Genomic DNA, 22906 nt, shown 5'->3' with positions numbered 1-22906 from the left:
CTGTCATTTTATTTCATTCAATAAATTGGTCAAGTGTGAATAGGACTCTCGCTCAAGGGTTTAAGGGTTTTTACTACCCCAAGAAAAAATATCATAGGCTGACTCAGAATTTAAACTAAATTACTCCAGCGCATTACACTGACTGCCCTAAATGCGATATTTTTTTTTAGTATCCTAGTAAAGGTGTGGGAAGCGTTTAACCCTTTGACCGCCAATGACATCAACTGACGCGCGGCTGCAGCCCAATATCAACTTTCGTATATCGCGACAAGGTTTATGATGAAGCGCCGCACACGATAGGCGTGGTGTTCAAAGGGATACAGTTTTCCTACTCTTTGATTCCTAATACTCTGAAATGCATAAATCCCAGATGGTTGACTCACTCTCAAGGCTGGCGTCCACTAGGCTCGCCGAGGCGAATCGCAATAATTCGCCTTCTTACATTGACTTTGAAAATACGTCTATTGACGAAGAGCCGTGGCGCGTCAAATCGAATTTACCATTCATAGTAAATGTATGGAAGGCGAATTATTGCGATTCGATTCGCCTCGGGTGAGCCTAGTGGACGCCAGCCTTTAGGGCCACTTGCACCAATCACTAACCTCGGGTTAACCAGTTAAACCTGGAGGTACCAGTACAATTTGACACTGGGTTAACGGTTTAACCCCATGGTGCAAATGCTCCTTAGCGAATTTGAACACTTTTTTTAACAAAATATGTGAAAATTCAAGATTAGGGCCGTTCTTCTACAATTAGTTCACGAAAAAAAAGAACGGACCGTTTTTTAATAACACGGATTCACGGGGCCTTACTGATCCTCAGACATTACTTTCACCAGTACGACCACGATGAGACCAAAACGGGAGAAATTCACGATAGCGGCTGATTACAATTTTGACCATATTAGTGTTCGCGCGGACTACTCCACCCAACAGCAACGTTAACAGTAGATCAGGCCAAGTGATCCGCCGTACCTAACAGGATTAAATTAAAATAGACTGAAAATAAAAAACAACAGAAAATTGTAGCAACAAAACTTGACAGTTTGCTGTGCTACATACAATTCTTATTACTGGATCCAGGCGACTGAGAGCTGTTCATCGGTGGATGTACTGAGCGTAGGCATGTACGGGTAGAGCTCAAATTTTACAAATTTAATAATGTATGCACCAATGCTGCGTGGCGATATCAACGTGCCCCCCCCCCCTAGTCTAGTTCACTGACTGGCTACACCCTTGACTGGAAGTGAGTTCTGGGTTTGAGTAAGTATTGAGAGTAGTTGTGTATTTAATTCGAATATAACATTGCTATGCTATACGTTTTTCTGTTGGGGAATACAAGTGCCAGCCTGCCAGGTGATACTCATCGCATGCGGTTTTGTTCCCACAACAATAAGTAGTGTTATTTATTGTAATGATAAAATATATAAACAATGCCGGGACTTATTATGATTGTCATTTTATTTACGTAGGTAGGTACAGTCAGCGTCAAATAATTTGTAGCAGTCAAAGTGGCCAAATAGTTCGGTACACCAGACTAAATATATGGTGTACCGAACTATATGGCTACTTTGGTTGCTACAAAGTATTTGACGCTGACTGTACCTACACTATTCAATAAATTGATAAAAACAAGAATAATATTATGGAGTGTGGAATTAAGAGGAGTGACATCTCTTATGGTAGAACTGTTGCAAAAGTGTCCAGCTGTCAGCTATAAATAATAGTTCCAAATCTATCCAGAGTAGCGCTAGAGTAGCTAAGAACCTAGGCGCTATTGACGGAGTGAAGTGCGCTGTCTATGATTTGATTTTTTTGTTCAAGTACTCTAGGTATTGTAGCGCCACCTATTTAAGGTTTTTTGATGACACTTTTTGGTACATGGAAATTTATTTCCTTAACTCCACCTTCCGTAAATAATATATTATTAAACGTCTTAATTGAGGTCTTAATAAACTAACTAGATGGCTGAATGCAGTAAGTAAAGGCCGCTTTGAGCACATAAGAAATTGGCATAAATTTCCAATTTAATCACCAGTTTCAGATTTATGGTATGGTGTTATTTGAGCGCTCTAAATAAAAAAATGCCTCCATTGGCATTTTTAAGTCCGCACCTCCTTTTTATCGGCACTATCGGTCATAATCGGATGTCAAAATATGCGAGCCAAATTGGCGTTGCGTCCGTATGGCCCGATTTAAGAGGCTGTCAATACCTACCTAAAGCGCGCACACTGTCTATTTGTATCGGAGTAAATGAGATAGCACTGTCGCATGTTACTGGGCAAGGGAATAATAAGAAAAATATTTAAATAAAAAAAATGGATTATTACTGTAATATTTAATGTTATACATATTATAACTCAACAGCGGTTTAGATATAAATTTTTTGAAATTGTGATTTTAATTGCAGACCCATAAGTCAAAACAATAAAGACATAGAACCGTTTAATTGTGATTTTAAGACCAATCTTTGCAATTATTTTCTATCGAGCCGATTTCGTTCAATCATGTATCGAGTACAACCACGGTCTTTGAAATATAATTAATATGAACATATATTTTTCTTACTTGAATAAAACAAATAGTCTTTCTTAAAAAACTGTTTGTGTTATGGGGTGTTGACAGCCTCTTAATCAGATTGGCGAGAAATTATTCCCGCCTGGACTGGCCCATGATTATATGCTCTTTGGACTGGCCCTTCCTAGTTGGTGACTTAATTCTGTGAGAGTCAGAATGGCGGGTGTACCTAAATAAAATTAAATCAAAACCATACCATATTTTTGTACCTAATTTGTACTATTTAGTACCTCCTAAAAAATTTGTACCTCACGGTATTTTGCTTGCTATTACAATTTTGCAGGCGTTATAATTTTTCAAGTTATCGATTTCAATTTTTAAGAAAAAACGCTAAGGTACGAGGGTGGATTGAAAAATTCGCGGCCTGAATATTAAAAACAAAACAGGATTTTTAATTTATTTTTATTTTATTTTTATTTTTCTACATAGTCCCCGTCGAGTTGAATGCACTTGTTCCATATGTATTACACCACTACACCACTTTTGAAGAATCTTTCCTCGAGACCTTCAAAATAGGCATCCAGCTCAGCTTGGACCTCGGCGTTGCTTGAAAATTTTAGTGACGTGTGAACACGTGCATTGTCCTGGTGGAAGATAACTTTCTTTGTCAACATTCCAGGTCTTTTTATCTTCAGAGCCTCGCGTAATCTGCGTAATAACTCGCAATAATAGTCGGAATTTATAGTTAGGGATTGCAATCCGGTCCGGCGGATCCGGTAATCCGGCCGGATCCGGCACTTTTCAGGAACTGCCGGATCCGGTAAAATAAAAAAACGCCTAAATACAGCACGCGCTGTGCATTTTAGATGAAGAAAAAGCGACGGATGAGAAGTATGAAGTTGAATAGAACAAAAAATGAATGAAGAAGTTTGAATTTAGTGAGATAAAAATATATTTATTATGATGATAACTGGGAACAGGAGAGAATTTCTTCTTCTTTCATGTTGCTGGCATGATATGACGATTACATAAATACTGTAATAGAAGGAAAAATTAAAGGTTGGAGATGCCATGGAAGGTATTTGTAATTTATGCTAGAGAGAAGGTTAATGTTATGTCATAATGTTGTGACAGGAGATTAAAACTAAACAAATGAACAGGATTAAATCGCCGGTACTCAACCGACTTGAGTTGAGCTCATCAATATGTGTGAATAAATATATGATAATATTGATAATCTTTAGTTTACTCCGATTATATATGTATTCTTTTCTTTTCAAATTTAAGAGAGAATCTTTTGTCTTCACAATTTCATCCAATTTTATGCAATTTCCTTCATCTTCGTACGTACGTGCTACTCTACGTCTAGCCAATTATTTATTTGATCCATGTAACTTTTCTTAGGGAGTCCCTTGCCGCATTGGTTTTAATCCTACACTCTATTATTTTTGCACGAGATCGCCGTGTCGTGTTTCGTTCCCTATAATTTGCCCTTCTATCCCTAAATATCTTTTTTTTTAATCATACATTCTACTATTTTCTCGCACAAAAAAAAATGAGAGCAAGATAATATTGGAGCGCATTTAATATCATTTTGGTTAAAAGTAAAATATCTTCTTTTGTTACTAGAATGGATGTCAACGTTACAAAGAATTCAATCAAAGAATAGTTACGAAAACTTGTCCTTTCAAGGAGTTCCATTCCCCACCCCACATCCCATCATCAGGCTAATCAAATTCATAATTTATAATCGAAAATTTGAGTACTTGTGAATGGTTAAATTTAATAAAAAACCGATTTCATATTTTGTTTTTAAAGTGATATTGACATTGTAACACTTTTTACTACTAAGTTCTATTTTATTGTTAAGAAGTTATTTATTAACTTCAAATTATAGATTTAGGAATACGTATTACGCAAAAAAACTAGAAAAATATGTCATTTAAGTAACTTTAATATCCCTATACCAATCCGGATCCGGCCGGATCATGGCCAAAATCCGGCCGGATTGAAAATCAATCCGGTTTGCAATCCCTATTTATAGTTTTACCTTTCTGGAGATTGTCAACCATTATTATTCCCTTTGCATCCCAGAAAACGATGCCATGACTTTATTAGCCGACAAAATTGCTTTGGCTTTTTTGGGAGGCGGAGATCCAGGACGAACCCACTGCTTCGATTGCTGTTTGGTCTCTGGTGTATAGTAGTGGACCCACGTCTCGTCCATAGTTACAAATCTGTCCAAAAAGTTTTGAGTATCGGCTTCATACAGGTCTAGACATTCACGTGAATTAGTACGGCGAGCGATTTTTTGTTCCACTGAAAGAAGCCTCGGGACCCATCTCGCCGACGCCTTGGAAAAACCTAATTCGTTGACTATAATATAATATTTTGAGTTCTTTCATAAGAGATGCCTACGATGAGATGTCTATTTCCCCGCACCTTTAATCGCCGGTCTTTCTTCTTTTAATTGCCACATTGTCCGTGTTAGTCACCGTTGTTGGCCTCCCGGGACGAGGGTCATCTGCGATACTATCTCGTCCACGCTTGAATTCAGCTGCCCATTTCTTCACCATCGTATATGATGGACAAGATTGCCCTAATGTACTTTGCATATCATCATAAATTTGCTTCGGTGTCAATCCTTTTTTATGCAGGTATTTAATCACAGCACGCTGCTCTAATTTCTCCATTTTCACGATATCTACCGACACGTAACTTTTTTTTTATTGGCTATCGCCACGGAGGCATTTGCCAGCATCACGTCAATATAGTATAATTTTTTCCCATAAAACGGGATTGGGAATTTAACACGAAAGGTCAGATTAAGGAGCAGGGAATAGTTACAATTTTAAATTGTTAATTTTGATAAAATTTGAAAGGATTCGAAATACAGAGGGATTAGGAGTTACAAGTGAGGGCATATGCGTCGGAAGAGGAATTTTTTGAAGAGAAATGAGACCAGAGTACAAATGAGAATGATTAAGACGGGGGCAATTCAGGAAAATATGGTTTAGGGTTCCATCATCCAAGCCACACTCACTTAAGGATGTGTCCCGATAATGCATCTTAGATAGGTGAACTAGGGAGAGGCAGTGATTTAGTCTCATTCGGATAATAGTTGAAGTCGCCCTTTTGCTCAAGAAAAGCTTATAAAACCAGGGTTTTTGCCCTATGTCCGGCTGCAACGACCCATAATTTTTAGCCTTAGTCATACTCGATACACGCCAACGGGCGTTCCAGGATTTATTAAGAATTTTTTTAGGAAGAGAAAGCAGGTCGAAAGCTCAATTTTTGGAAGGAATTTGGTCCCCACATGCTACGGCCTCTTTAGCTGTATGGTCCGCAATTTCATTTCCCGGAATACCTGAATACCAGGCGAGCACGATTTCACAATCCCGACGGTAGGATATCGGAATCTCCTCTTTGATTAAGAATATTAATGGGGTATGTAGTTTTTATAAAAATGGATCCGAAAGAAAAGATTGTAGAGCACTTTTCGAGTCCGAATAAATTAGAGACCGCTTAAGGCGGGCCACTCGACAGTATTCCAGGCGTTTTAGAATACCCATGCATTCTCCAGCGAAAACCGAGCTTTCAGGAGGACACTTCGCCTTCTGTTCTGTACTATTCCATATTGCGAGTGGTAGGTTCAGAAAGCATCAGAAAACAAAGTGTGCCAACCTTTTCAGTTTTCTCCATGGGTAAACTGATGATTTTTTGCGCATATATCACCTTTTGCAGAGCCAAAGTTTAGGAGGACGCGGGGTTGTATATGGTCACGGGGTATGAGTGATCGAACATGGGAAGGTTGGGGGAGTGAAACATTGGGTCTTTTATGGACTTAAACCTTCTAAAGCTGATTACTAAACATGGAGGAGATTGTTTAGCCCAATAACGAGAGCGATTGTAGGATTCATTAAGGAGTGTTATTTTCGGGGAAATAGGGTGCATCGAAAATTGGAAAGTGCGGAAAAGATAGCGGTCAGAAAGGAACTGGCGACGAAGGTCGAGACACATTCCACTTGTAGGGCATTGATGGGACTAGATCTCATCGTTCCTGTGACTATACGAAGAGCTTTTGATTGAATGCGGTTGAGACTTTGCAATGCAGACTCCTTAGCAGGTTCCAGTAAGTATGAACCGTAGTCAAGTAGACTTCTGATTATGGCGTAACTTTAAATATGCCGTAAAATTGCTTTAATAACTAACATACTAAAATATGGTGCTGGTTTCATCAAAGCACCTTTTTTCCGCTAAGGGAACCGACTAATGTGAGTTAACCATGTTAGACCAGAATCCATAATAAAGCCTAAATATTTTGTTTGATCAACTTGGGTAATTCTGTATGTGACTTTCGAAGTTGGAAATGAATCAAACTGGTTTTCTCCACATTTAACATACCGTTGGCACGGAACTACTTTGAAATCTGGGTTATAACACGACTCAGTTTCAGCGTATCATTATCGTTCTTCATAGGGTATATTTTTGACTTTCTTCGGTATCTTGGTGGAACTACGTTAAACATTCTCCAACATCTCAATATCCTTGATAAAATAAGGGCTCCACACTTGAAATGCATACTCCAATATAGGCCTAACATAGGTTTGTGAATTTTGAGCATCATGTATACGGCGTCAGATTCCCAAAAGCTTTCTTATGAGGTAGATAAGGCTTTTTGCTTTCTTAACGAGGTATTTCAAGTTTGTTTAACAACTTCGCTCCCGACCAATTTTTCCACCACACCAACGCAAGGAAAATACTAATATGTGACAGTCCACATCAAAAGGAACCTTATGGCGATCGGCGCTTACGTCGCGTAGTACTTTTATTATTACTAGAGAAGAGATTTATTATTTATTTTGCACTTTCAAAACATACTTAGTAGTAAATATGTCGCAATATGGCCGCATTGACGTCATAGGATTTCAATATATAGAGTTCCATTTATTGCTTGAGAGGGTTCAATCAGATAATTATTTTACGCCCGGCGACAAATTTTCCCGCGCAGCTGTGGCCGACGATAACATGCAAGGGACTGTAGCGTGGCTCGTGTATTCTTGATACTTGCTTATGTTTTCAAATTTAACGAAGTTTACGATACTGCTGCTATGCCGACGAAGCAGGGGGTACTGGTAAGGGCGTTTATTACTGCGTCCACATAGGAACATAATATATCCTGAGTTATGGATGTTTTCTATGAATTTAAGTAATTATATCTATCTATTATATACGGGGGTTTTCAGAAAAAAATGTACCCGTTTTACCTTAATTATCCTGAAATTCCCGTACAGAATTGACTGATAGTTTTGTAACGGTCCATACAACATGTTAACCGCGTTACAAAACTCGACAATTAAAAGTGGGTTACTTTTTTTATTGGTTAAATCGATAGTACTCGTGGAGCTGGAAAATTAGTTAGGCTCAAAAAAAAGTACAGGGTTTATACACGGCGTTCACGAGGAGCCCGAAAGATTTTAACAGTGTATTCCTGGTCATATTTAAAGACCAAAACTTTTCTGGAATTCGTCTAATTTCAGAGTCAATACCGATAAAAAAACCCCGATTTTTTATGGCGATGTGCACTGTGTATATTGTCGGCGTCTAGTACCCACAATATAAGTCTTATTGAGCGTACTGTAGGCTCAAGTCGATTTGTGTTAATTTAACTAATTACATACTTCAGGTGCATGCAGAAAAAAAATGTATATCCATCCTTTTTATACGAGGTTGAATTTTATATCCACAAATGTTGCGATATGTTACACCTTTTTTGTTTAGAAATAACTATGCAAAAGTATGCGTTACTACGCACGTAAATTATGTGATACGGTATATGCTTGTGGGCTCCGGTTTCCTCACGTAGCTATTTAAGAATTTAAAAACTCATGTATGTAGTTTGTATGGATGTTGGAGGCTGTCGCGTCAACGAACGTGGCATCCGCATAGATTAGTAGGTAGTCAACGATTCCCTCCAACCGAGGAGTAGTACTACCTACCTACAGCCACCCGCGTGACATCCAAAGGTAAAAGTCAGGATATATATAAGTACTTATATTCCGTTTAAACCTGCCTACTTACATACCTATACTATAGAAATATTGTTTCGACAAGCGGTAATTCTAAAACGTGTTTTGTTAGGCGGAGATTCGAAAACAACTTGGATTTAAACTTAACTTTATATGTACTGACCAAAAGGATTCATGAATGAGTATAGGATTCTAGCTATAAGAGGAGCAAGATTGTTTGAACCACGCGTTTTAGCGCTGTTGTATCCTGTGGGCGGCTCATGAAAATTGAATGCACTGTAGCGCTTAATCGAAATTCACACTTGCGACTGCTTTTCAGCAATATAAAAGGAGGTAGCAGCTCTACCACATTCAGTTAGAAGACGACCGTCAAAGGAGCACTTCTACTACATCACGAAGGAAGAAATCCATACAAAAAGGGCTACTGTGACTATGCATAACGGGTGTCTACTGCTTCTTGCCTTTGTCGCGGTATTTCAGCCGATTGCTTCGTACACTGAGCGCGGCCTCGTTAATGGAAGGCAGGAACGCTGTGACTATCGGACATCGGTGCGGGACTCGGAACTCAACTTTCATGAAACTTACCGCTTTAACAAACCTGCCGTGGAAGATCGCCGCCTAAACCAGAGGGCCGATATTCGTAAGCTCCGCCGTAATGAAGTGAAGGAAGATACTCTTCGCATCGCTTTATCTTCAGACAGGCGGCTTGCTGATACCGTGGAAAGAGAGAGGATTACGTTGACAAGGCTTTCTAACGATCGCATCGGCAACGACGCCGTCCTCCACCGCGAAATTCGCAAAACACGCCCCGTTTCCAGTCACCGCGACGAACGGAAGCAAGAAATCCAACGTGAGCGCATATCAACAGCACAGCAATCCCATCAAGCTCGCTTCTCTGACCGCCGAGAAAACAGCAGATTGTCTGAAAACCGTTCTCAAAGCATCGATAACAAGCGCTTCAATGAAAGAGTTTCAGTGGAATCTAGACGAGATACCGGAGAAAATGGAATTAATGCAGACACGCAACGAATTCGAGAACATCGGGAAGTACGTTTTAACCGAGCGAGAGATAATGGAGCAAGGACTTTGAATGAACGTCGTGTTACGAGAGAGGCTGCTCAAGAGATGGACACGCGGCGTTCTGTGTACAGAATTCAACATGACCGTAATGCGGAACGAGAAATTCTTAACCGACGTTCCAGCGGGGAAATAAGAAGCTCGTCAACCACAGGTGATAGGGTAAATCGAGCGAGTGCCAATGAGGGCTCGCATTTGACTACACAAGATACTACGTCCCTTGGCCGAAATGATCGTCAGACTAGCAGTACTCAGCGATTCGTTGTCGAACAAAGGCAAAGTGATTCTCGAATCCAACTAACATTTGAACGAAGACATATCCTAAATTCTGCCAACCGCAGAGTTCTAGATGATCGTATTTCTGAAAATCGCAGAAACGCTCAACGAGCCCAATCTGTTGACACCCGAAGAGAAATCCGAGATACCGAAAACGAAGCTAGACTGGCGAGAGCAGTACGATCAGTAGATGATCACCGATTCCAAAAGGATCTTAGTGGGTCCAGGATATTTAAGCGTGAAATTACTGCAGAAAACCGAAGGAATGCTCGAAGCATGGCAGCATCACTAGAACGAAGCGCAGAATATAGAAAGGACTCCAGAAGGGAGTTTTCAAAGCAAGTTTTAGAAAACCGAAATGACAACCATAATATTGAAACAGAAGCTCGACAAAGTATAAATAATATTCGTGCAGCGGAAACACGGAAGGCCATCCAAAATGCCGAAAAGGATTTCCGTGCAATTGAGTTAAATGCCAAACGCACTGTAGAAACCTGTGTTTACGACCGAGAACCGTCGAGTGAACACCGAATGGCTCGAATGATGACAAGGGAGCGATCACAGGAAAATCGATGGCTTACTCGCGATGTTCGACCCCAAACTATCAGAACTGAACGCATTGACGAAGAACGACAAGAAACTCGTAACATTGGAATCCGCGCTTTTAGAACTGAGCGATCTGACGAAAGCGGGCGGGACGCTCGAAATATTGAGGTCAGAGCATTTGGAAATGAGCGCGCTGTTAGAAGGCAGCGAGATTCTCGCTCTTTTGGAACACGATCATCCAGAATTGAACGCTCTAAATTTAGGAGTGAGCGCACTGACGAAAGTCGACGTGATGATCGCACTATTGAAGTCCCATCTTTACGAAGAGAACGCGCTGAAGAAAGTCGGAGAGAAGCGCGCAGCATTGGAGTCCGATCATTCAAGACTGAAAGGTCTGAGCAAAGCCGACGAGATGCTCGAAATGTTAATTCTCAACTATTCAGAGACGAACGAACTGACGAAAACCTTCGACATGCTAGCAATTTTGAACTGCAGCGAGCATTCAGGACAGAACGCACTGACGGAAGCCGACGTGATGCGCGCATTGTTGGAGCACGATCATTCAGGTCTGAGCGCACGGATGAAAGCCGGCGAAATGCTCATGAGGTTGGAATACGAGCATTCAGATCTGAACACGCTGATGAAGCAGATGCTCGAAGTAATAGAGTCCTTGCATTTAAAACTGAACGAAGTGATAAAAGTCATAAATATGGTCAAAATATTGAAGATGTTCGAGCTATTGAAAGCGGTACTTATCGGCGATACACTCAAGGCATTGAAAGGCAATCTCGTTCACTGGACCGTGTCCCTAATTCCCGTCGGGAAAGTCAAAGTAATAACAGGGATGCTCGCATCCAAGAAAGAACATTTGGAAGCCGCCGCACGGTTCGAAATATTGTATCTCGAGCTGAAGATGAACGAGCTAATAACCGAAGAGCTACTCGTAGCCTAGAAAGAGATATTCGATCAATGAGACGTGAGAGGTCTTTGCAAAGCCGTTTGAACCGAGATTCCAAAACGATCACGTTGGATCGCCGATCAGAAGAAACGATGCGTGGATCTGATGGCGTGATTGAACGTCTCGACAAACGTGACTCGCTTGATAGCCGGCGCAGTTTCACCTTTCAGCGAGATACACGGAGGGACACTCAAAGGAACCATGATAGGGACAACTTTGGAAGACGACACATGGAAGCTAAATCGCGAAATAGCTTCGACACAGACTTTGCCAAAAAGCGAGAATTCCAAGGCATGTTCAGGAACCCCGCCCAAACCGAGAATGGGACAACCACGATGAACTGGCAGTACATCTTCTACACACTGCAAGGACTTTACATTTGCGGGCTGCTGATTCAATTTAACAAAGGGAGCGTCGAAAAGAAAACCAGGTAAGAAAACGTAAATTTCAAACAGTAAAATTTTGATAATATAAAATCGCGGTCGACTTTCAATGCATCCCTAACGGTAACGATTGAAACTAAAATTAAAGTGTAATTCCAAATCGAACTCTCTTAAGACGATAGGGGACGATGGCTTCTCCATACAAAAGTAGTCCCCATTGAACTCCCTGGAAATTGAAATAATGGAAAATATTTTTACGCGATTAGTCCAGTGTAGACGTGCCTCGGCCGTATTGTGCGTGAGGAAATTGCCTTGTGCGTATCCTCGCTCTGTGTGGATCCGGCTATTTATTGTATATTATTAGCTATAGCTAGTCAAGGATCATAACTGTGGTATGGTTTCATTTGATATTTTCCGATTTTTTTTTATTGGGTCAAAATTCTTTTTCTCGTCTTTTTTTGTCCCCAAAACATGTGACGGAATTATAATCTACACAACACTCAACCTTATATATTTATTTGATAAAAGACAAAAATAAGAGCGTGACAGAGTGGTCAGAAACAAGACAAAGAAAAGAACTTTGACCCTATTATAAAAGTTAGAATCGAAAAACAATTTCCATACGCTTGTATGAAGAAGCGGAAAATAATACGTGGATGATTTCAGGGTATCTTGGTGGCCGACGCCTCAGCGTCTCATCAAAGTGGATTGAATAACACGTCAAGAATATAATATTTAAGTAGTAGTAGAGGATACTATGGCTAAATGTACGTAGTTCTGTAGTTCTTAGAGACAAGATAGTTGTGAATTGATGTATGCAAACATATTATGTAGAGAAAATATAATATATTGTCCGTTATTAAATAATCTTTTTTTTTATTTAGGTATTCCTTGACTGGTAAAGAATGTAAGGCTTGTGCTGGTAATAATCTCAAACAAAACGGCAAGATTACCTAGAAATTATTAATTATTGATTTTATTCATTAACCTTAAAACTAAATCGAAATTAAAAAGAATCGTATTGGTTGGAGATCTACAGTTCCATTGAATCTATACCCGTCTTTTTCTTCTGTTGTCCTTCATACCAAGCTTTGGAAATCATTCTCTTCATTTCATCATCGCCAGTTTCGTACCTGAAATAATAAATAAGTCATGAATTGCAAAGCAGGTAAAGGCAGTGGCGTAGCGTGAACTAATCTAGTCTAGACATCTGCGAGGCCCTTTGCAATCAATCAACTAAATATTTATTCATAAAATATAGGTGTGGGAAGTAGACACGTGTGAATCGAAGCCCTAAGCACTAAGCAGGGCTTAATTAACATGACTTCTTAATTCCTGTACCGTTGCACAACAATGTTTTTCATCACACTTGTGAGGATAAAAAATAAACTTCTGCCTAATTTCTGACATACATTACAGCCTTAGGTCGAAATTTAGGATTTACGGACCGCATCGCCTACATGTGTGCCACAGATTTAGGATTAACTAGATACCGCCAGTACAAGACTTGCGCGTGTTTTTAAGTAGTAAAGTGCACTACTTCTCGCTCAGTGGTGGTCATGACCTCATGGCATCCCAAGTGTCAGACGTTTATTGCCACGCAACAAAATGCCTCATTGTAGCATAATTAACTGTGCGAATACGACGAGAGCGGTTAGTCATGTAAAAGGTGACATTTCTTTTCATAAGTAATTTTGGTATTAAATAATCGCCTTATTTAATTTAAAATCATTTATTTTCAATTTGTAATGATGTCGTGACGTTTGTACCAAGATAGTGTCTTTACGAAGTACGCCATCCATTACGGCTTATATATGATGCATCACTAAAGGCATTTTATTTGTAGGTCGCAATATACAGCAAACAAACGATACTTTCGTACATCGTTTAGTTACATGGTAGAAGGGATTTTGTCATATTCAGTCGATTTTAAGCCACTAGTGTAGTACACTGCGATGTTTCATGCAGTATCGCTGTGCAATTCAATTTATAATCGATTTTTGTAACGGTTTCGTGTTACGAAGATCTTTATGAAGTTTAAGCTTCAGTATGAAGTGAGAGATAATATAATATTGTTATTCTTCATATTGTACTATATTACTCAAATCTGGAGCACCGAATGTACTGGTATCGCTTTGAATTTTTTGTCCATTAACTCGATTTATATTCGATAAAAGAATCGATATAAATCAATCATAAAAACGTCGATTTATTATTATATAGCGTTGCACATCACAAAATCGCTTGCGTGACGTCATAGTAGGCATCAAAAAATTGACACGCTTGGTCCCCATACTATTGAGCATGTTTGCGGCGTCTAGGGGGTCTGTGGTGTGTGTACTACCTTTTAAGAGCAAGTGTGATGAAAAGTATCATTATAAGAGCATCAGATGAACTTACATGTTTTTCATTAGACTCATGATAGATTCCTGGGGATCCTTCTTGTCCATCATGTCATCAGTCTTGAAGCGGTTCTTGTGTTGGTCGTCAGCTTTCTTCTCCAGGCTGGTCATGTGTGACCATTTTACGTTTGGTTGAGCCTTTGCAAGGAAGATCACCACCATGTCTAAAATAAAATAGAACATTCATTAGTTATTAGTTTAGAGTGTTTAGACTATCATCATCATCTTAATACCTACCTTTTGCGACAGCATACTTAGAAAATCTGAACACCGTTCAGCAATCTAACTAATCCCAAGAGTTTGCCATCGTAAACTATTAGCAAACTGAAATTGAATTGAAAACTCATTGGTACTAGGTATCAGCCAGGGTTCAAACCCGCAACCTTTTGGAACCTTTGGTTTAAAAGTTGCGACACATATTTATTACTTCAGATCAGTTGCTGATATTTTTAATTTCTACTTACAATTTCAGTATTAAGATAGCAAAAGTAATTGATTGTAATAGATGGAGAAAATGTAAGACGAATTTGTGTTTCTAACTGTGAAAGTCAGAATGGCGGGTGTACCTAAATAAAAATAATTGAAAAGCATACCATAATTTTGTACCTAATTTGTACTATTTAGTACCTCTATTTAAAAAAAAATACGTAAAGTTATCATCAAAAAACAGTACACCTGCCATCCCGACAGTCAGAATGGCGGGTGTACTTTATTACGCTATGTTCCCGTGGTTATTGATAAATTCTATAAAAGCCAAATTTTTGTACCTTCATATTCAATTATAATACGAGTAATTATTTTATTTGTGCTTTCCAAGTTTTACTCATTTTATATTTTGCTTGCTATTACTATTTTGCAGGCGTTATAATTTTTCAAGTTATCGATTTAATTTTTAAGAAAAAACGCTAAGGTACAATTATTTTTATTACGCCAGGATTTAGTACCTTTAATGTTTAATCTGTTAAGTTCAAATACCTCAGAAAATCATGTCTTTAAAAAGGATTTTTCTTAGGAAGATTTCTTTGAATTGGCGCCTAGCCTTTTTTAACGCTAAGGTACAATTATTTTTATTACGCCAGGATTTGGTACCTTTAATGTTTAATCTGTTAAGTTCAAATAACTCAGAAAATCATGTCTTAAAAATGATTTTCCTTAGGAAGATTTCTTTGAATTGACGCCTAGCCTTTTTTAAGACATGATTTACCGAGTTAATTGAACTTAACAGATTAAACATTAAAGGTAATAAATCCTGGCATAATAAAAATAATTGTACCTTAGCGTTTTTTCTTAAAAATGAAATCGATAACTTGAATCAGAATCAGAATCAGAATCAGAATTGTTTATTGCACTCATGTTAGTGTACAGTTCTTTAAAACTATTTAATACAGTTCCACATGAACCCTGGAAGGGTATAGCAATATTCTTAAAACTAACTTATGAAATAACATGCATCATGGGCATAAGCCAATTAGAAAGGGCTGGTGTATGATATATTATATATATTTGTATGTCTTATTTGTGCCGGTGACGTTATTCGTCCATATTATCGTTAAAAAAATCATTTAATGTGTAGTACGTTTTTTTTACTAGATAAGTTTTTAATGAATTTTTAAAGTTACTAAAATTATTTATTTCTTTAATTTCATTTGGGATTTTATTATATATTTTTATGGCCATGCCAAAAGGGCCTTTGTGGATCATCTGTAGCGTAGAGTTTGGTGTGGCTAGTCTAGTTTTAGGTCGTAGGTGGGCCGCTCGCGAGTATTGAGGAAAGAGATTTCCATTATTCTTTACGAATAGACACACTTCCAGTATATACATGGAGATTAGGGTCAGGATTCTTAGTTTTACGAAGTATGGTTTGCAGCTTTCCAGTGGATGAATATTTACAAGGATTCTAATACAGTGTTTTTGTAATATAAAAAGATTGTTCACACTTGGACTATTTCCCCACAGTATAATTCCGTATTGTAACCAAGAGTGAGCATAGGCGTAGTATGCATTTGTGGCTATTTTTATGTCAGTACACTTTTTTAGATGATATAGTGCATAAATGAAGCTACTTAATTTGCCACTTATTTTATTTATGTGATCTTTCCAGTTAAGGGCTGAGTCAATGTTAATACCCAAAAATACAGTTGAACTTATTGATTCTATTTTATTATTGTTGTAAGAGTAATTGATGTTTAATGTTCGCTTTTGAAAAGGTTTAAATTGTATAATTTTCGTTTTTTCGAAGTTTACTTGTAAGTTGTGGTCACTAAGCCATGTTACAACTTCTTCTAATGTAGAGTTTAAATCGCTGTTCAGGGTTTGTTCGTTTTCGCACGATATAACAAAAGAAATATCGTCAGCAAACAAGGTACATGGGCTATTTATTATATTGGGTAAATCATTTATGTAGATAAGAAATAAAATACATCCAAGGACACTTCCCTGGGGTATCGATTGGTTTACTTTTGTTATTTGTGATTGGACATTTTGTATTGTATCAGTGTTGTAATTGTGATGTTCTATTTCGACATACTGGACGCGGTTTGTGAGGTATGAACAAAACCAGTCATGAGCATTTCCTCTTATACCTATATCTTTTAGTTTTTTTAATAGTATATTATACCTAACTCGGTCGTAAGCCTTGCTCATATCTAGTAAAACGCCTATAGCGTATTTCCTTTCATTAATTATGTTTAGTACCTCCCGAACAAACTTGTACACTGCTAGGGTTGTGGATCTCTTCTCTCGGAAGCCGTATTGGGCATCGTTAAAGATGCCAAATTTTTCGCAAAATGAGTAGAGTCGCCTCGACATCGCGGTTTCAAATATTTTTGAAAAGGTCGATAAGAGCGCTATTGGTCGATAATTATCGCAGTCGCTTTTATTACCCTTTTTGTGGATGGGTTTTATTACTGATATTTTTAATGCGTCAGGAAAAATACCTTCCGCGAAGGATTGATTAATTAGTAGCGCTAAGGGTCCTGACAGTATATCTGCGCATTGTCTAATTAAATAAGGTGGCATTTCATCGTATCCATAGCTTCGTTTGTTTTTTAAGTTTTTTATTATATTTTTAACTTCGAGTTCTGATACTGGTCGTAAGTACATTGAGTTTTTAGTTGTTGATATTACTGGTCTACTCGTCGAGGGTAACGTTTGATTTCCGACTGACAAGAAAAAGCTATTGAACGTGTTAGCGATTGCTTTTGGCTCATCTATGATTGTGTTTAGAGTTTTTAATTTGATATTAATTCGATTTTTTTTATTTAATTTATTGGTTTCACTTTTTACTACATACCACATTGTTTTTATTATATTATCAGATTTTTTAATCATTTCTATATTGTGCAGCCTTTTTGAGGTTATCACAGCTTTTTTTAATGTTTTCTCATATTGCTTATAGTGTTTGTTTAGGTTTTCATTATTGGCTTGAGATATAAATACTTTAAGTAATCTTTTATGTTTGCACGATTGTCTAATACCTTTTGTCAACCATGCCTTTTTAGATTTTGTTTTGATTTTAATTTTGATTTTAGGTATACATAGGTTCAATATTTTTTTGATAACGTTGTAGAATTGATTATAGTTATCATTTACCGTTTGTGCTGGGGATATAATGTTTTGAAAATTAACTTTAATTAGTTCTGTTTTAAAATTTAAGCAATTTTTGTCGTTATACAACCTTTTCATAATATTCCAAGTACTATTTGTGTCGAAAGCAACCGACGGGAGGTTAATTAATATACCTTTGTGATCTGATAGCCCATAATCGCGTACTTGAATATAGCAATTTTCGCGATGAAAATTTTTAAAAATAAGATCTATACATGTAGAGCTAGTATTAGTTACTCTGGTGGGTTCTCTAACGTTTTGGTGAAAGTGGAAAGTTTTCATTAAATTTAGTAGTGTTAGTGAGCATTTCGTTTCTTGTAAGATGTTTACATTAAAATCTCCACCGATGATAACATCTTTTTTGCTATATCTATGCTGTATGTATTGCATTAGTTTAGTTAACAGTTCAAAAAATAGGTCAGGCAATCTTTTGCTATCCGGCCAGTACAAGTTGATCAATATTAGATTTAATTTACTAATTTCTACACTACATATTTCGAATAAATATTCTACTGACATCGCTGTAATATCGTTACATTCCGTGTATTCAATTCCCTGCTTCAATAGTATAGCCGACAATAGTAATAGCCTGCTTGAAAAATGATAACGCCTGCAAAACTGTAACAGCAAGCAAAATATAAAATGAGTAAAACTTGGAAACCACAAATAAAATGACTTGTATTACAATCGAATAGTACCTGGGCGAAAGCTCGGTTATAAATATTTATTGTAATGGTGGTCTATAGGTGATAATCTACATAAACTTAAAAAGTAAAATGTGAACTGACAATTATTATTATTTACAATCGATTTTAACCTTACAGCACTTGTCACAGAGTAACGCCATCTATTGTCAGTTTCTCTTATTACATAGGTCATTTTTTTACTAAATAAAACTTGTCTAAAACAATAAAAATTAAAAAATTATATATAAACTTGAACATATAAAAAAAAACAAAAGTTAGTCACCGGGCGAGATTCGAACCCGTAACACTCGTTTAGCAGTCCGCGTCTTAACCCGCTGGACCAGACGGACAGTGGGCGGCAACACGAAATTAGCGACCATATTCTGCGTCGAAAGAAAAACGCATGAAAACTCGAAAACACGCGTTTTCCCAAACATAAGACTAATCTAGATAGATTGTATACCCCCAAAAACCCCCATATACCAAATTTCAGCGAAATCGTTAGAGCCGTTTCCGAGATCACAGAAATATGTATATCCAAGAATTGCTTGTTTAAAGGTATAAGATATGAAGGTACAAAAATTTGGCTTTTATAGAATTTATCAGTAACCACGGGAACATGGCATAATAAAGTACACCCGCCATTCTGACAGTCAGAATGGCGGGTGTACTGTTTTTTGGTGATAACTTTAAGTACCGTGAGGTACAATTTTTTAAAGGAAGGAGGTACTAAATAGTACAAATTAGTTCTCACTTCAAACTTGATAACTAATGTAGATCACCCTGTATGTCTCTGTACATTATCCAGTAACTGGGGTCTTCAAGAATCATGATAGTAGAACATTCACATTTTTCTTAAACTAACAACCTGCTCCAGCTTCGCAAGGGTAAATCTTATAAAATGATACACCTAAACCTTCTTCAGGAATACCTCTATTGATAGGTGAAAACTACATCCACTCAGTAGCTTGAGTTTTTTGGGAACATGCAGACAGAAGAATGTGGTGGTGGACTTTGTTTTATAAGATGTATAGATAAGACTAGGGCTAGCCCCTCAATTCAATGGTCCAATTTAAATGAATCAATTACAAACCTGTTTTCTGTTTCCAATGGCTGTCTTCCACTACAATAGGCTCCAGCAGCTTGTTGATCACCAGCACATAGTCCTTGTTCTCCAGGTTGTCCACATGCAGCTCCATGGAGTGCTCTGTCAGTTTGCAGTACACCTGCTCTTTCGGGACATTCTGGACATTTTTCAAGGTCACAAATACTTTGACATACTTTTCGGACTGGTCCCAACCTGGAATTCAAAAATACAATTAAGGTAAGTATTAATTGTAATCCAAAAACATCTTAAGTAAAATGTTGCCAAGATGAAACCATAAGACTCGCATTGTCAAAAACTTATCAGATCTCTTGGAGAGCCAAGCCTCTATCTCTACAAGCCCTAACTTAACGAACTCTACACCTTAGTCAAAATATATGGCTTGGCGGTTTCGCCACCGTCACATAGGCGTAAGGTGAAAAATTTATTCACTACTTATTCATTATTTTGTATTATACAATACCTCTTTTAGTAATGAATTATTACTAACTACAAACTAGAATTATTTACTTACCATATCCATTTAATTTGATTTGATAACGTTTTTGTGAACCAGCCGGTGCGTTAGAGGTGGTCGGAGCAGCAGATTCGGCAGCTGACGCAGCGGCCTTCTGGCTCTCTTCTTTATCTTTCAAGTTGATCAACTCAGTTTCCAGTTTTCGTATCTCGAGCGACAGTACATCTTGTACTTTTTTGCGTTTTGCTAGCTTCAGCAAATCATTTAGCTCTTCGATGTCGCTCTTTAACTACAGTAAAACAATGAAACTATTTACAGTCAGTTTATTTTGAGATTGATAGTCTTTAAATCTATCATATTCTTTATAACGATTTTTTGTTTTGTTATTTCAATAGTAGAAACAATGAAGATAAATGTTTGTTTATAAGAAAACATGTGCTTACCTCGATTATTTTCGCTGACATACTGGAATGATGACCTACAATTTTCTCACTAAACGTTCTCTCAAAAAAAATTTTAGTTACCAAGACAGATCCTTAGTGCAGTTTATTGTAATCAATATAATTATGCTTCTTAAAAATTGAAATATCTCGCACTAGCACGAAATTGCTAGAAAGAATGCCGTCTGTTCGTAACCCAAAAACTCAATGAAATGTAAATGTCATAATAGACTTCAAAGCGAAGAAATATAAGTTTTATACATTAACAATTTCAACCATATTGCAATAAGAATATGAACGAATTTGGAGTACAAGTTTTGTTACTTGTATTAAAAAATATTGAAACTTGAAACATGAGGAAAATATTAAATTAAGGGCTTTATAGCACTTACAAATGGGCGTACCGGACCGCGAACTTGGTACCTATTTGATCGAGTGGAAAGTGGTCCGCCGCTACATACATATATATTATTAAGTCCCCTCCAGACTATGCGTGTGAATCGCAGCGCGACTTGGCGGAGCGAACATACCGCGACGTTGACGTAGACTCCACACTCGCACCACTTCACGGCGATTTCGCAGTTTGGTTCGCGGCAAGATGGCGCCGAAGCGTCAGCTGATCGGATTTAGTTTGCGGCACGGCACTGATTCAAACTGGGAATGTCAAATTGATTTTTGGTTGATCAAGTTCGCACTCAATATAACCAAGTAGCCGCCATAGAAGGTTATGACAGTTCAGATTAACCGACTCGTGAGCGAATCGCGGCGCGAAGCGATTGCGAGTGTGGTCTTGCAAGTTCGCGCTTCGCGTCTCCTTTGACGCGGGCCAAATACTGACAAAAAACGGAGAATAAGGCGAGAAGGCGTGAACAATCTGCAAAATCGACGCGAGGGCCATCCACACTCGCGTTCGCGGCTTCGCGCCTCGATTTGCGCACGAGTGTGGAGGACTCTTTATACTTAATCCGCTGTACGTCTGTTAAAAGCTTTTATAAACGGGCGTACCGGAACTACCGGACCGCGACCTTGGTCCGGTCAGCATAACTCTCTCTCGCTCTCTTTTACAGCTGCGTCACTTATAGATTGACGCCAATTTTTTTTACGTTGTAAATTTTATCATATCATCTGGACGGGCCTAAATCGAAATCTCGTTTCCAATCGTGTACACCCTTAAGACCCAGGGTCTACACCCTTAAGACATGACAGTAATGTAGTGGTGCCAACTACTGCGTATGAAACAAGTTAGTCGAGTTTAGATTAGTTAGATTAGGATTGTTCATTTTTTTGAGACCCCCATTTTTAGGGTTCCGTAGTCAACTAGGAACCCTTATAGTTTCGCCATGTCCGTCTGTCTGTCTGTCTGTCCGAGGCTTTGCTCCGTGGTCGTTAGTGCTAGAAAGCTTACTTCCCTACAGTGTAGGGTATCGTTGGAAAGGTCTTTCAAAACTAATAGGGGTCTTCAACAAACATTTTTTGATAAAGTGAATAAATTCGGAGATAATCGCTCCGAAAGAAAAAATAAATGTGTCCCCCCCTCTAACTTTTGAACCATAGGTCCAAAAAATATGAAAAAAATCTTGGAAGCTTAAGAAATACATTAAATGAAAACTATAGCGGACATGATCAGTTTAGCTGTTTTTGAGTTATCGCAAAAAGTTTCCCCCGTCATAGTAAAAAGACTTACTTTAATTAGGTACTGATTATGCAAATTTGCCTATGTGAAAGGTTCTGTTTCATCCCTTGGTTAACAATTTACTATACTTTAAGCTCCAGTTTAGCTTATTGTGACGGAAGAGTAACTACTGAACCCTACACTGAGCGTGGCCCGACATGCTCTTGGCCGGTTTTTATTATTTTATTTTCTGAAAATATAGGTTAATTTAAGATACCAATTTGAATGATTTAGGACTCATATCAGGATCACCTCATATTGTAAAACTTTTGCAACACGAAAAACCTCTATGTATAATTATTGTAAAATAGGTGCACGAGAAAACTGACTTATTTCTATATTTCATATTTATGTTTTTTTGAGCCAGTCTTGGATACCTGTACCCCTAGTGTAAATAAATTCGATTTCGAAACTTGACGTACGCGTTTGCGTTTAGTCTCATTTTGTATTGAATTTAGAAAGAGCGCGCCAAGCGGGACGTTTTGGAACCTCAAAATCCTATACAAAATGAGACTTAACGCAAACGCGTTCGTCACGTTATGATGTCGATTAAATTTACACTAGGGGTACTGTACTGTACACAGAAATTCTACCTATAGAAAAATGGTTTCAAACGAGGAAGAGGAAAGAAAATGACCCTCCCCTTAATACAAATTGGACAAGTATATAACTCTTCTCTCGGAGAAGCTAATAGATGAGCATTCCTTAGGACCATCATGATGTGATTGGGAAAGGTAGAAGCTCTATTGTAAT

At 38.0% G+C, this 22906-nt stretch overlaps 2 protein-coding genes across 2 annotated transcripts; one reads left to right on the top strand and one right to left on the bottom strand.

Moving 5' to 3' along the window:
* Positions 1-8626: 8626 nt before the first annotated feature.
* On the top strand, positions 8627-12652 carry LOC133526166 (zinc finger CCCH domain-containing protein 13-like). Its single transcript, XM_061862652.1, has 2 exons — positions 8627-11832; positions 12452-12652. Exons 1-2 carry the CDS (start codon positions 8978-8980, stop codon positions 12495-12497), a joined length of 2901 nt encoding a protein of 966 aa, XP_061718636.1. The 5' UTR covers positions 8627-8977; the 3' UTR covers positions 12498-12652.
* Positions 12653-12734: 82 nt separating this feature from the next.
* LOC133526167 (calcyclin-binding protein) lies at positions 12735-20702 on the bottom strand. Its single transcript, XM_061862654.1, has 5 exons — positions 20485-20702; positions 20099-20330; positions 19573-19779; positions 14186-14351; positions 12735-12918 (listed from the first exon to the last, which is right to left on the bottom strand). Exons 1-5 carry the CDS (start codon positions 20503-20505, stop codon positions 12819-12821), a joined length of 726 nt encoding a protein of 241 aa, XP_061718638.1. The 5' UTR covers positions 20506-20702; the 3' UTR covers positions 12735-12818.
* Between the last annotated feature and the right edge of the window lie 2204 nt (positions 20703-22906).

Source organism: Cydia pomonella, chromosome 16 (assembly GCF_033807575.1).
Source record: "Cydia pomonella isolate Wapato2018A chromosome 16, ilCydPomo1, whole genome shotgun sequence".
NCBI classification, from domain to species: domain Eukaryota; kingdom Metazoa; phylum Arthropoda; class Insecta; order Lepidoptera; family Tortricidae; genus Cydia; species Cydia pomonella.
The sequence above is the reverse complement of the archived record's forward strand: the minus strand, read 5'-3'. Positions and strand labels throughout refer to the sequence as shown.